Consider the following 15,470-nt stretch of genomic DNA (forward strand, 5'->3'; position numbering starts at 1 on the left):
CTCTTCCCTTTTTATCAAAATGGCCTGGACAGAAGCCAGTGTAGATTCATGGTGGCCAGCATCGACAGAGCACCATAATACTGCTGTTGTATTACTGCACTGCAGCTGAATCGGTGGAGCTTGAACTTCAACGCCTCCTCCATTTACTCTCTACCACAATCTTTAATTGGGTCAATTAAATTCCAGAGCAAAAACACCATGGTAATGTGATCAGTTTGCTTAGGGTTTATTTACTCCCACGATGGAGCATGTAGGTGTGGACAGAGCACAGCTCTTAGTTTTGACTCTTTTCTGATCACTAAATATGAGCAGTCTGCAAATGCATGAAGGTGGCAATTTAAAATAAAGGTCTTCACACATCAGGAAGGTGGCAAATCATCTGAGTATACTCATATAGTTAAAATCAACCTTGACCCAAATAAAAACATTTCGCGTAATATTCAGCTTCAGTTTTATGTACTATTTTTTGTTTGGGTTTTTTTTTTTGGGGGGGGGGGGGGTGATTTGATTGCACACAAAAAACAAAATCTATGTGAGGCCCTGAACAATGGAAGTGTTGTATAGAAAGACATTCAAATGTCTTGTCATATACAATGTCAATGCCCAATGAAAACAACACACACTTGGCAAACCTTTTTGGGAGTCTGAAACAGCTCCCAGGTTCTCTCTCTCTCTCTCTCTCTCTCTCTCTCTCTCTATCTCTCTCTCTCTCATACCCCCTCCTCTCATTCATCTCCTGTATTGTGTATGACAAAGGCCAGAGGAGAGAGTTGTCCACAGCACTGAGTAAAGAAAGAGAGGGGGAGGGGAGGGGAGGAAGGGGGGTTACCCCACAGGAAAGAACCTGCTGATCCTCCAACAACGAAGATCGTCCTGAGGACCAGGGGTCAAGCCAGGGTCGGTCAGTGTGTCAGTCAAGCCCCATGGATAGACAGACGCCTGTAGAATGTACTTTAACTTATAGACCTCTGCCTGGCCTGGCTGGTCAGCACTAGGCACTCGCTACCCTGATATTTATTCCCAGGGTCACCTAGCCAGAATAAAGATTTTATATTACGGGCTATTTCCATGGTTGTCCCTCGACTGCGCAGCAGGCGCTGTTCGTGAAGAAGGTCTTTCTCGGACTACTAGGCAGCATCACATCTGTCAGACATGTGCCCTATAGAGTCTTTGATGTTTCAGATAGCAGACCGGCGTCTATCCGATGTGTGCGCCTCTAGCACAGAGACAGAAGATCCTAGAGCCCTGCTGGGCCCAACAAAGACACGAGTGTCTCCCAGCTAACAGGGATAAGTAGTACAGATTTCCTCTCCGCATGAGGTCTCACCATCCTTTGTCTGGTTACACACACAACCATCTTGCACACGCACTTACACACCCCCTTTGCATAAGTAGGACAGTAATGATGCAAGCATAGATGAAGCAATGTCCCCCCCCAAGATATACAGTATTTTGGAGCCAATGGCTAGTTTTGGATATGAGATTATTTGAACTACTTATGACTGGCTGGAGCTAGGGGTGGTCCGTTCATGATTGTTTTGGGGGCTAATGCTGGATTTTTTTTTTTTTTTAAGAAAATGTTTACTCTTTGCTAATAATAGTATCTGTGCTACTGACACTTCTTAGAATGGTCTTACCCGTGTATTGTAACCATTATGAAGACACTGTCTTTTACATAGACTTGTGGTTTGATTAAGTTTTCCCATTATTAAACTAGGGCTGCAACTAGCAATTATTTTCGTAGTGATTGTATATCAACAAATCAACGTGAAAAACTATAGACGAATAGTTTAAGTCCATATTTTATTCTGACCCCTCCACAAAAAGGCCTAGTTGTCCTGACCCGTTATGCATCATTTATACATTATGGATAATTAGTGTGGACTTAAACTGTTATTCGTCTATATTAGGCTACTGACCAAATCGGTCAGTCTGAATTACCACTTAAGCCGCACACTCCATATTTGGGCGTAGCTGCATTGGGAACTCCTTATATGGTTATTAGTCATAGTGTATATCTTATATAATTTTAATATAAGATAATACTTTTTTCGCACAAAAATAGCGTATTGTGAGCTATTCCTCATTGTTATTTCTACCTTTAAAATAAGTTGAAAGAAGAAATTAAAGATTTAAGTTTTCTCCCTAAATTGATTGGATTTCTTCTTTCTTTTTATTATTTTTTAAAATAAATTGAATGGATTCGTTTTTAATGATTATTAAATTCACCCAGTGCCAGATTTTCTATTTGTCCTTACCTTTTAAGTAGTCACAGAATATTTATGTCCACTACTATGATTTATCCCCCGATAATTAGAGTGCCGTTCGCCTGGTGTTCCGTGAGTCAACCGGCCGTGCCATTCCTTCATTCTCCATTGAAAATCCTATAGAATGAGAGTGGAGTGTTTTTAGCGAACAGTCAAATGGTGACTCACATGGTGCGCAAGGGCGCCATATATCGTAAACCACTGAAAACCTAAAATCTCGTCTTTCTTGTATTTGGCACTTGCCAAGAGCCGCTTTTTGAAGTTTTAAACCAACAGCAAAGAGAGGAGACAGCGAGAGCAATCTTGTAGAAGGCTAAACCTAGCTGGGAGTGCAGACTACGTACGTACAGTACTCCTTCATCCCACTGTTTGACACTGTTTTGCCCAGAAGGAATCTGAAATATTTCTGTTGAAACACAAGCCTCCAGGTCTTTGTGAGCGCAAACCAAACTGAATCATTTTTTAATCATCAATTATGGCTGGGATTCTTCAACACTATTCATGACATTGAGCCAAACCCCAGCAATCGTGCCAAACATACAGCATTTTTTATTTATATGAAGATTTCTATAGTCTGTCAGTGAATGCGTCTCTGCTTCGCATGTCTGGGATCAGAACGGCAGTCCAGCACCTTTTGACCAGTTAGGTATTCAGTCAAGCTGACCTTCTCGCATGTGCCTGCCCGGTGGCTCATCCACCATTGAATGATGCTGTAGCTGTGCTCTTATTTCACGTTTATACTTCTGAAAAGGAGCTTTATCTGCGACGCCTGAAGAACAGAGACACGTTGAACGAGTCACTCTTTCATCGAACACACGCCTGATGAAAGAAAACTGTAGCATGTTTTGTACCTTGGCTTCTTCACAGGCAGGAGACACGCGCGCCGCGCGCACACACACACGCACACACACACACACTCTTCCTTGTTCTCAAGGACTCTGTCTGGCAGACGGAGGCGTCGTTCTGTCGGCAGAAGATTTCCAACCTTGAAAAAGCCACCACTCCTCAGTTTAATGACGGCAAGCCACAACAGTGGTGTGGTAATGACTGGATTGTGTACAACATCACCCACCCCCCTCCCCCTCATCGAAGGAGCCTTTGTATTCACCGCAGGCGCTGCTTCTCCCACCACAGAGTGAGGGAGGGGAGAAAAAGAAACAAGCGCGCCTCTCCAGCGCTAACTCAATACTGACTTCCCACGGGGGAGAAGAGAATATTGTGCCGTCTTTGAACTGGCAGTGCTGCAGGACACCCCACGGTCCCAGATCCACTGCAGGAAGTTCTCACAGGAACTTTAAAGAGATAGCCAGGACTGTACACACACACAAACACTCTGTGTTTCTCTCTCACACAAACGGTATCACATCTTCGTAGCTTACATTATTTTTTATTTGGTTATTATTTGGTCTCCTTTTTTCACCAAATTGTCCCACGTCAAGATCACCATGGGTTGTTCACAGTGGGGTGGTTCAAGAATTCAGGGTCATTGTTCATGTTGTGCCTGTTTCTTTTTCTTTTCCCCCCGGGGAACCCGCCCATCCCCCCCCCCACCCTCTCGTTTTCTTTTCCATTTTTCCCCCCTAGCTTATCCAGAGAATGAGAGTTCTTTGGATTCAGCACAATCTATGCGATCTGTTTACACAGTCCCTCCTGAGGTCTTAAATGAACATACAGCCCCTCTCCGTTACGAACTCCTTTAAATGCTTTTTCCTCCCCAGAGTGAGGGAGCTCGTTAGGGCTGTGTGGTATTAGTAAGGAGCCATCGTGGTGCTCAGCGCGGTGGGTTAATTGGCCCAGTGAGAGTGGCAGGAACACTCCTCTCGTAGCAAGGAAGTGAATGGTGGAGGGCGACGCTACCTCGACTGTCCTCACACACCTTACACATTGATGGATGTGGGCTGTGCCATGCAATGCCTGCTCCCCCGGTAATAATTGGGCTGCTCGCTAAACTTAACTTCACCTGCCAGGACGGATAGCAACTGCAAGGAACTGTGCAAGGAAGGCCCTTATTGTAAATGTAAACCATATTTATTTTACTTGAAGGGGGCGCCTTATAAAACGCAATAAATAAAATAATAAGTTCTGCTTCTGTAAAACGTAAGCCCCGGCAAAGGACACATTCTTTAATAAACTGCTTTGTGAGTGTATGCTATCTTAATATCTTGTAGAAGGGGAGAATATAGCTTCAGGGTGTTTGCTTGTAGGTGTTTTTTGGTCCAGACTTATTGACTGCACTGCAGTCATGTATTTTACACCACCGTAGGCCATTCAAGGTTGTCTCGACTTCTCATCCCCAAGGATTTAATCTTGTTTTCCTCAAATGTGCCGTGATTGTTGGTTGAAGCTGACAAGAGAAATGTTGAAAACACTAGATCATCCCAGACTTGGCTGTCTAAAATTCATATTGCGCGTGCAGCTTTTCCCTGATGTGCAGCATCCACAGAATGCCAAGAACATATCCCTGAAAAGGAGCTTCTGATACTTGGTGGCCACTCAAGAAGCTACTGGGTCCTTAAATGTCATTATGACAATCATTAAAATGACAATCATGTACAGTATGAAAGACTCTTGACGTCCGCAATCATCAGAGCCCGCCGGCATCCGCAAGCCATACTGTGCTCGGTCTAGCAGCAGCCAATTTAGTTTAGCCTCTCAGGGCTGCTGTTCGTGCGCATGCATGGAGCCCTGCACGTCTGTAATCCTCTCAGTCTCTTATCACCTCTCGCAGTGAGAGCAGCAGTGGGGGAAGGAGAGTTATCTGCTGAGCCCATCATCTCCCTACATCATTAAACATCTATATTTCCATATTTCATTGAGCTTTTCCTCCCAAACGCCTCTGAAAAAGGCAGCCTACTTAGCATTCAGATGTGAATGGGATTGGGGTAATGGGTATTAGATTTGTAGATGGTTATCCCATGTATTTAGCACGGCATGCAGTCGTTCAATTGGCTCCACTGTCTCACATGCAGCCACGCTGATTAAGTTGTACTACATTACATCTCTTCCATTTCTCTAATCCATGCTGTACAAAATATATCTTTAAAGGAGAGGGTGGGTGGTTAGGTTCATTTTACCCGCAACGTTATCTCTCTCCTGTGCGGAGCCCCTTGAAAACGAGACGGTTCATCTCAAGGGGTTATTCCCAATAAATAATTTCAACACACTGTCTCTCACAGGTCCAGAAAGGTGACAGCCCTGGCCGGTCCTCTGCAGAAAATCTCCCGGTGTAAAAAAGACTTGGGTCTGGAGCTAGACGAGCTGGAGCAAGCAGCAGCCATGGTGGAGAAAGAGAAAGAGGAAGATGAAGAACAGAGGAGTAGATCCAGCGCTCCTCAGACCCTCGCCGGTGACTGCAGCAGTGACTCCAGCAGCAGCAGCAGCAATGACTCGTCCGAAGAGAGCGAGGACTCTGAGGCTGACAGGCAAGGCTGCACTCACTCAGCCCAGGGAGGGGGTGCAGGGGGTGGAGGGAGAGGAGGAGAGAAAGCCAAGGCCAGCCCTCCTCCTCCACTCCAGCCCCGGCCCTTGCATGCCTCCCCCACTCCCCTCCCCCGGCAGCCACCCCCGACCACTGTAACATTATCAGCAGGGAGGAAACCCGAGCCCCTGATACAGGAGCTGGGAGAGCAGGTTGCGGAGGAGCTGTGGATCTCCCAGGCTCAGCCTCGTGCCGGACATACCGGTGACGACGGGAGCGCAACAGAGGCGGAGAGAAGCGGCTCACAGCTCGCCGCCGCCGCCGCCAGCAGCGCTGGAACGTTCCTAGAGCTGTGTCCTCGCAGGAACCCTTTGCTAGTTGTCAAAACAGACAGGGATCTTGAGGAGGATGACATAATCGGCTAATGGACCTTATGACAGGTGTGTATGTGGCAGCTCGTTGAACACTAGGCTGTAAGCCCAGTGCTGCTGACGATGCTGACAGTACTGGAATAAAGGTGAGTCGTGTTTTGTGTGTGTATATTTTACTGTATGTTGGTTCTTTGATGAGTTTCATAATTATTTTTCTGTCAATGTCACTTCTATACTGCTTAGTTAAATTGTGAAATGTATTTTTTAACATAAAGGAAGTTTATTTTGTACAGAAATTAAAATGGACTTAAATTGTCTTATCAGCAAGCTGTATCATGCCTTTGCTAATATAATGTAACAATGTGCCATATGCATTTAAAAAAAGATCTATGTCATGACTGACTTTTAATGTACTGTACTTCCTCCTGCACATATTTGTAGGGGTGCAACAGTGAAGTAATTGATTGATTAATTTGATAAAAATTGATTTGGGCAAGACATTATAGCCGATTAAAAAAACAAAAAAACTAAACAAACTGTTTCTCCATTAATGCCCACAGTTTTCACTATTTCCTTTCGTTTCAAAATCCATTTCCTTCTGGAAACTGTATAGGCAAAGCACTCACCGAGCGTCATTGATTGAAGCAGAGAGAAGAGACTGTGCCGGCGATAAAAAGAGGGGTGAGCGGAGCGCGGCGCGGGAGTGATTGATTCATCTGGCATGAATGGAGGCGCGCCGTTGACACAGCTCAATATCATCAGCTGTGTCTAGCAGGCGAGAGAAAACAAACAAGGAAGCACATGTCAGGCAGATAGATGAGGGCTGTGCGCTGGTGCTGCAGCACGGGAGCCGTTTGTTTGAGATAAGAGCGCCCCAGGGCCGGGGGGGGGGGGGGGGGGGCTCAGGGTTCAGTCGAGAGCAGGCAAAGGCTATCTGCCACTCAGTCCTGAAGACAACGCATTACAGTAATGTTTGTATTAGCAATTGACTACATTTTGGTTAGGGAAAATTCCCCATTTCGAACATAAACCACATGTTTCCCTTCCTGAGAGTAAAATGAGGGGTAAATTGGTCTGGTTAGGTGTAATTGAGGGCAAAACAAATGACTCGAATGACCTACATTTCGTGGAAGCACAAAAGGTATCGCGGCTTGGGAAGCTCATAACTCAGGTGTAAGTGGGTGAGGGAAGTGATTGATCATGTGTGGCCACAGCATATAGCCCCCCGCATCTTTTCAAGGAGATTTCTCTCCTGTGTGAATGAATGAATGAATGAAGGGAGCCGAGGACGGAGCCACTGGTGATGATGGCTTCTTAGCCAGGTGGTCTCTGTGGTATTGTGGTGCCGAGATGAGATGGATGGCGTGGTTAAGCGCCTCCCAAGCAGAGGCAGCCTCCCAAGAGTGAGCGCCATCATGCCTGTGACTGAGATGAGTTACAACACCAGAGTCGAACCCATTTTAAACTCCCTTTCATTCTGGGGGACACGAGTCCAGGGAATGTGTCGGCCCTACAGGCATGGCTTTCTCTCCCCAGCGGAGTTTCACATTGATTAAGTGACAGTGGGCTCCGATGCCGTTTTTCATCTTAAAGTGGCCTACGTATTCCCCCATTAGCTCAGCCGTCAAGGCACTCGGCCGAGGGAGTCTCAGCCAAGCTTGGCACTTCAGTCTCTTCTTCTGCAATTAATACTCTCGTGGAGAGACATTTTTCAACAGAGTAGACTACAACCCTATTCTAATGAATGTGGTTGATGAATTCTGCAAGCCATTAATTAATGGAATGTGTATGCACTATTTTGACTTGGATTTGATAAATTGGCTCTCTACTCTAGTAGAGAGTGTGCCTTTTTAAACTCAGAGGTCTGGAAATTGCAGTAATGTGGCCCAGGTATAATTTTCACCAACTGCCCTCAGAATGCCTTGTTTAATTAGCCTACCGGCGCTTAAAAGTGTAATGGGTGAGGAGTGTGAGAAAAATGGGATTAACAACACCATCTGTCTCACCCTCATGAGCACTTCACCATTATGAGCTGACAAAAGAGTTCGACATCACAGAGATTAAATGGGCATGTGAGCCAAGGAGATGTAGGCCTGTCTTGTACCACAGAGAAGGTCATTGGTAGACTCTTCCATAAATACATCACTGTAGGTCAATAGCGAAAAGTTCTACCAGCTTGTAGATCAGCTATTTTAGCTGTGAAATGTATTCATTTAAATGAATGTATTCATTTTACTATGAATGCTGCCTTGCACCATGGCAGCGTTCAATTAAGTATCCCGTATTGCCGTAGTAGTGAATGGAAAATTCTGAATGATCTCTTTACAGCATAATATGCTAATATTATGCTCCCTTGTTTTCATTTCCAATGGAAGGCAGCCGCAAGGATAGTAGTATCACTGCCCCCTCTCCCTACAGACAGGGAGGGAGGGAGAGAGAGGACAGGACCTACAGACGGGGAGGGAGAGAGGGAGAGGACAGGACCTACAGACGGGGAGGGAGGGAGAGAGAGGACAGGACCTACAGACGGGGAGGGAGGGAGAGAGAGGACAGGACCTACAGACAGGGAGGGAGGGAGAGAGAGGACAGGACCTACAGACGGGGAGGGAGGGAGAGAGAGGACAGGACCTACAGACGGGGAGGGAGGGAGAGAGAGGACAGGACCTACAGACGGGGAGGGAGGGAGAGAGAGGACAGGACCTACAGACGGGGAGGGAGGGAGGGAGAGGACAGGACCTACAGACGGGGAGGGAGGGAGAGAGAGGACAGGACCTACAGACGGGGAGGGAGGGAGAGAGAGGACAGGACCTACAGACGGGGAGGGAGGGAGAGAGAGGACAGGACCTACAGACGGGGAGGGAGGGAGAGAGAGGACAGGACCTACAGACGGGGAGGGAGGGAGAGAGAGGACAGGACCTACAGACGGGGAGGGAGGGAGAGAGAGGACAGGACCTACAGACGGGGAGGGAGGGAGAGAGAGGACAGGACCTACAGACAGGGAGGGAGGGAGAGAGAGGACAGGACCTACAGACGGGGAGGGAGGGAGAGAGAGGACAGGACCTACAGACGGGGAGGGAGGGAGAGAGAGGACAGGACCTACAGACGGGGAGGGAGGGAGAGAGAGGACAGGACCTACAGACGGGGAGGGAGGGAGAGAGAGGACAGGACCTACAGACGGGGAGGGAGGGAGGGAGAGAGAGGACAGGACCTACAGACGGGGAGGGAGGGAGGGAGAGAGAGGACAGGACCTACAGACGGGGAGGGAGGGAGAGAGAGGACAGGACCTACAGACGGGGAGGGAGGGAGAGAGAGGACAGGACCTACAGACGGGGAGGGAGGGAGGGAGAGGACAGGACCTACAGACGGGGAGGGAGGGAGAGAGAGGACAGGACCTACAGACGGGGAGGGAGGGAGAGAGAGGACAGGACCTACAGACGGGGAGGGAGGGAGGGAGAGAGAGGACAGGACCTACAGACGGGGAGGGAGGGAGAGAGAGGACAGGACCTACAGACGGGGAGGGAGGGAGAGAGAGGACAGGACCTACAGACGGGGAGGGAGGGAGGGAGAGGACAGGACCTACAGACGGGGAGGGAGGGAGAGAGAGGACAGGACCTACAGACGGGGAGGGAGGGAGAGAGAGGACAGGACCTACAGACGGGGAGGGAGGGAGAGAGAGGACAGGACCTACAGACGGGGAGGGAGGGAGAGAGAGGACAGGACCTACAGACGGGGAGGGAGGGAGAGAGAGGACAGGACCTACAGACGGGGAGGGAGGGAGAGAGAGGACAGGACCTACAGACGGGGAGGGAGGGAGAGAGAGGACAGGACCTACAGACGGGGAGGGAGGGAGAGAGAGGACAGGACCTACAGACGGGGAGGGAGGGAGAGAGAGGACAGGACCTACAGACGGGGAGGGAGGGAGAGAGAGGACAGGACCTACAGACGGGGAGGGAGGGAGAGAGAGGACAGGACCTACAGACGGGGAGGGAGGGAGAGAGAGGACAGGACCTCGGAGTTGATTGTAATAGAAAACTCAATCTCCTCTCCCCTTCCTGAGAGGCAAAGTGATTCTGGTGCTTGAAAAGATTAATAGCCCTCAAGAAGAAATGAATCAGGTGCTCTCCAGGGCTTGACTCCTCCAATGGGCGTACAAATAGAATTCCTTTTGTGCTCTCCCTTATTTGCGCGGCTGTGTCGCCTTGCACAGCTCCGCTGTCCCTTTGTGGCCCTAAGCGCCGGATGGTGTTGCTTAAGGCTTGGCAGGTGAAGAGCCGACGGCCATGCAGCTCCAGCGCTCATGAAGAGAACCAGGTGTTGACGTTCCTTTCTACGGCTCATTTGTAGGCTTTGCGCCTGGAATGACTGGCATATGGAAATGAGGGAGTCAGTGCATGGGATGTGTCAGTATCTCTAAAGGCAGATAGCATTGACAGGAGGAGATCTAAATGAGGTATTTCCATTGCACTTAATCACAAAAACAATAACCCCCCCCCCCTCCCCCCCTCATGTTCAGTGTGTTTGCGTGTGTTGACAGCGCCGGTATCCACTTGTCCTTGGCTGCGCTGCCTGACTGATTCACTCTAATTGGTGTGAGTAATGTCTGTTAAATCACTCCTTAACCCTCAGTGGACGTATGCTGTCGGGTCACTTAATGCTGCAAATTATTTCTGCCATGCTAGGACTGTGTGTGTGCATATGAGAGAGGTCCTCAATCTCGTCTTGTCCACCCGGTATTAGTCCGACACCCTACCCCCAAACCCTAACCTCACAGGGAAGCCACAGGTGAGTTTTAACCTGCAACGAATAACCGTGTCGTAACCGTCGGACTCACGCATGTGTCAGACTGTTGCACATCGGCACAACATCAGCAGAGACTCGGCACCCAGCTGGGTAGAGAAGTGGGCCTGCAGCTGAGTTTGTTACTACTCCTGGAAGTAATGAACTGTGCCTGACTGTCAGGGCCTCCATTGTCCCTTCGGTTTTCAGGAGTACGCTGCTCTTATTGGTTGGCAAAGTCGGTCTCCATAAATAGTTCCCATGTCCCTTCAAAATGTATTGCAACATCCCAGTGCTGGCAAAGTTGGTCATCCAGAAATGTCCCACAGTCTATTGAAATGCATTACAACATCCCAGTGCCGGGAGAGAAAGTCACCACAAAGTTTCCATAAGTTGCCACAAACTCTCCATTCAGGGCTCTACACTAGAACCACAGGGGAAAAAGAAGCAAACATGCATGAGGTCATACGGCCACAGGTTTCCTTCCATGGAACTCCCACCTGCAGCCCGCAGCTCTAAATGTAAGCATGACATGCTTGATGAACAACAGAAAGAGCTGCACTCTTCTATAGACTTAGATAATGGACCTGTGCCATCCAGCCATGAAGACATGAAGCCTCTACGGTACACCATGTCATGCACTTTTAATCATACATACACAGCACGTCTGTTGAGATTACTCTTCTATTTGACATGCTTAGAGCACTTCCGTCTCAATGGCAAATCCTGACGTTTTAATCTGAGCTGGTTCAAGCTAAGGCATGCATGTGTCAAGAAAACAAAACAGGCAAAAAAGCTTGTTTTATGTTTGTTTTCATAGCAAAGCAGCTGTCAAACATGATTAATATTTCAGCATGCGACAGTGCTGGAGGGAGTCTGTAAGTGTTAGGGGAGGTGGAAACAACATGCTGACTCTTTCTGCATTTCTTGCTGGCCCTCTCTTCTTCCTCCTCTATCTCCGGCTCCCCCCGCAGTAAAATACTCAGTGTTAATTGTTACAAATGGATAAATGAACACAGATCACGGCCACGTTTACTCTTTTCAGTGCCCTAAGAGCTAAAATAACAATAACTGACAGGATGAAAGTTGAACTGGGTAAAGATTGTGTGGCGGTGCCAAGCTCTTTGCTTCCTTTAAAGCTGTGGTGTATCATGATGAAGGTGTACATGGTTCAGTACGTTATTCTATCAGATAAGCCTCAGGGGCAGCATTTTGTTCTGTATTGTGTCCAGGGGACTACGGCCTTCTGACCCCATGAAGTACACCCCCCCCCCACACACACACACACACATACACACACACACACACACACACATACACACACACGCACACACACACACACACATACACACACCTCCCTCTGCACAGAAGCGGGCTGAGCCCCCCTCTAATGATGCCTCACAGACATTAGCATGTTGCTAACAGGCAGGGAACAAAGGCTCTTTCCCCACCGCACCCGCTCCGCAGACGAGCCTCCCCTGACACTACCAACACAAGCTCTTGACAGATGAAAAGCCTGCACTCACACACACACAGAAACACAATAACATGCTCTCTGCTTCTTTAAACTCACAGCGCTCCCATTGACATGAGCTGAGCAAACAAAACGCATGGACTTTCCTCTCTGATAAATAGCCTGTAGAGCAGAAAAACAAGACTTCATTCTGCCATCTTCTGACTCCACTTGTCTCATGTACTCTTCAACCAATTCTCGCAATCTCTCCGCAGTCCGCACTTCCTTTCCTCTGCTCCTCTCTCACACTCTCTCACTCAAATGCACACATTAGAGCCTCACTCTCACTTTTGGCCTTATTTTTTTCTTCTACCAAATCTCTTTAACACATCGATTCTTTGGTTACATGTTGTGCCATTCGTGCAGTTAAAGCATCACATGGAACAGGTTTCACTGAGCTTTATTTCAGGTTCTTTATTTTCAGGAGTTATAGCAGGATCATTCTCACTCCATATATATCCTTACTCTTACTTTTTGTATACCCTTAAACCTGAAACATTCATTCTTTCAACATCTACAGTATATCTGTATAAATGCACCAAGTCTCTGTAAGTCTGTCTGTCTGTCTGTGTGTAATCCATGTAACTCGAGAACCGTTCGCCCCACCGACTTCAAATTCAACACGCGCGTTCCACACCACCACAGGGGGTGGAGTGGCCAAAAAGGCCTCTGCACGGGCTCTGGACAGGGCCCCTGCCCACTGTGCCCAGGGTCGATATATGGAGCTGGCTTGTTCTGACATCATTATGACGTCTGCATATACTCCATATTTGGGCATGCCTGACAAAGAACTCCATATATGGGCATAAAAGGGACACAGACATAATATCTGGGTGGCCGGGGCGTGCATTTCCAACTTGCATCGTTCCAAGTATGCCCCACGGTTTATTTAATTCTGGAAGGACACAGTAGATCACAACATGACCGAATACCATGGGTACCTATTACAGTAGACTGTTTTATCTACAATGTTTCAAACAAATTCAGAAAGAACGAACAGCTGTCTGCTCAGACTCCAACATAACCATGACTGTCTAGAATTTGTATTCCTCAAATTTATAATACACAGAAACTAAGCATATATGAAAAGCAACACATTAAGAATGGTTCAAGATTTTATCTGTTACATCTCTTACTAGTACACAAGAGTAATGTGCTTTGATTTTGGCACCTAGACAAATGACTAGCATATAGCAATACACCCGGTGTAATGAAAAATACATCCTACAAATGCTGCTATTTGTCCAAAAGTCACTGCAAAAGAATAAAAGATTGCTGCTATTTGTCTCAAAAAGCTTTATACCCTGTAATTTATATATTATATATATTACACATATTATATTACATAATTATAACATGTAGGCTACTTACATTTCATACTGTACTGTATAACAACGTAATGTGACAGCTCTTTTTGCACAATGCTTTACCCCCTCCAACTCTATACTTGATTATACTTTGGCAATGTAAACTTATATTTTCTCATGCCAATAAAGCTCATTTGAATTGTATAGTGTTACACCAAAAGTGGTGTCTCCGAACCAACTGCCACATTCCAATCCGTCCTGTGGAGCTGTAGGCCGTGGGCCAGCAGCTTTAAAGATTTATTTGGTGCTCTCATTGACTTCAATATTAATGTGTGTATATTATGCAGTGACAAACCCCCCCCCCTCCCCCTCTGAAATTAGCCAGGAGCCACCACCGCTACAGAACAATTAGGGCTAGGTCTTACAACATGTGCCGTGGGGCCAGACTTACACCCTTGCAGCAGTCCTAAGCGCCTCTCCATTTCCCCCAAGCACACATCACAAGAGCCTGCACACACAACCCCCCTGGGACGCTGTGTATGAAAGCAGATCCCCGTACGTGACGCTATGCCGAGGCTGTCAGCTCGTCACGCATTGGCACTCTGCGATTCAATCGCTGCGCTCCGGCATCGTTGAGAGGTGTAGATTACATCTGCACGGTAAACTGCTGTGCCTCCCAGCAGAGCAGACACACACCGTGTGTGTGTGTGTGTGTGTGTGTGTGTGTGTGTGTGTGTGTGTGTGCGAGTGTGTGTGTGTGCGAGGGGGGTTTCCAAAAGGAGACAGAGGCGTCTGTGAAAGGTGTCACACGGCTTTAGTTCAAAGTTGCTCCTTGACCTCACCAAACTCATCTATGGGCAAGACCTGAGGCTAATGAAATGCACAGATTAAATATGCAGAGGTTATTAACACAAGAGACAGGAACAAGGGGTTGAGTGACGGGGACGTCATCGCTTCAAGTGCATTACAGAACACAGGCTTTCCTGTTCTGCTCCTGTCTGCCATAATGTGACTGGCAGTTTGTGGAATTTTCCTGACAGACTACCCCTATAGTACGCTAATGGTGTATCGCTACTACATCGTATCAAGCCCTGGAAACCGTGTCAGATCAGATAAGGAGCACTAATGGCTAATAAAACTATATGGAGGCTGGCTGTTAGTTGTTTAGTGGCTCTCCTCTGAAAGGGAAAGGAGCACATTGGCCATCAAGCTCTTACATAAATGTTAATAAGGTTACTGATCCATTTACTCATAGAGGTAGGCCATCAACCTCTGAACCCTGGCAAAGTGGCTGCTTGAACTGACCTTAAGCTGCTCCAAATGGCGTGGGAGATGATAATGAATAATACAACTGTTGGCTGAATAGGGACATTCTACAAATGTTCAGTTTGGCTGTATTTCCACATGTTCTTGGAGAGTTTGATTTGTAGATGGAAGTTAAGCCTTTTCAATCATTTTCAGGACAACACTGCATTTGACAGACATATTTGCCATGAAATCCTGAATAGTAGGCTATAGGCATATGATCAAGAAACTGCATCAGCTCAACATCCCCCCACTTCTCATACACTGGACTCACAGCTTCCTGAGCAATAGACCACAAACAGTTAAAGTAGGTACATCATTTTCATCAACTGCCATCACCAACACAGGGGCCCCTCAAGGCTGTGTCCTCAGCCCCTTCCTCTACACTCTGTACACAAATGACTGTATTAGCCCCTCACCCACTAACATCACATACTTTAAATACTCTGATGACACTGCCATTCTCGGACTGCTCCATGACAATAACTCTATTACGGTCTATCAGAATACCAT

General features: G+C 47.4%; 1 protein-coding gene across 1 annotated transcript in view; it reads left to right on the forward strand.

Moving 5' to 3' along the window:
- shq1 (SHQ1, H/ACA ribonucleoprotein assembly factor) overlaps positions 1–6,578 on the forward strand; it is a 38,223-nt gene extending 31,645 nt beyond the window's left edge. The window contains exon 12 of the mRNA XM_083771881.1: positions 5,444–6,578. Within this exon, the coding sequence (XP_083628007.1) occupies positions 5,444–6,110 (667 nt within the window). The 3' untranslated portion in view covers positions 6,111–6,578. The remainder of the gene's footprint in view (positions 1–5,443) is intronic.
- Positions 6,579–15,470: the final 8,892 nt, after the last annotated feature.

The sequence above is a fragment of the Protomyctophum parallelum genome, assembly GCF_964188405.1.
Source record: "Protomyctophum parallelum genome assembly, chromosome: 8".
Taxonomy (NCBI): domain Eukaryota; kingdom Metazoa; phylum Chordata; class Actinopteri; order Myctophiformes; family Myctophidae; genus Protomyctophum; species Protomyctophum parallelum.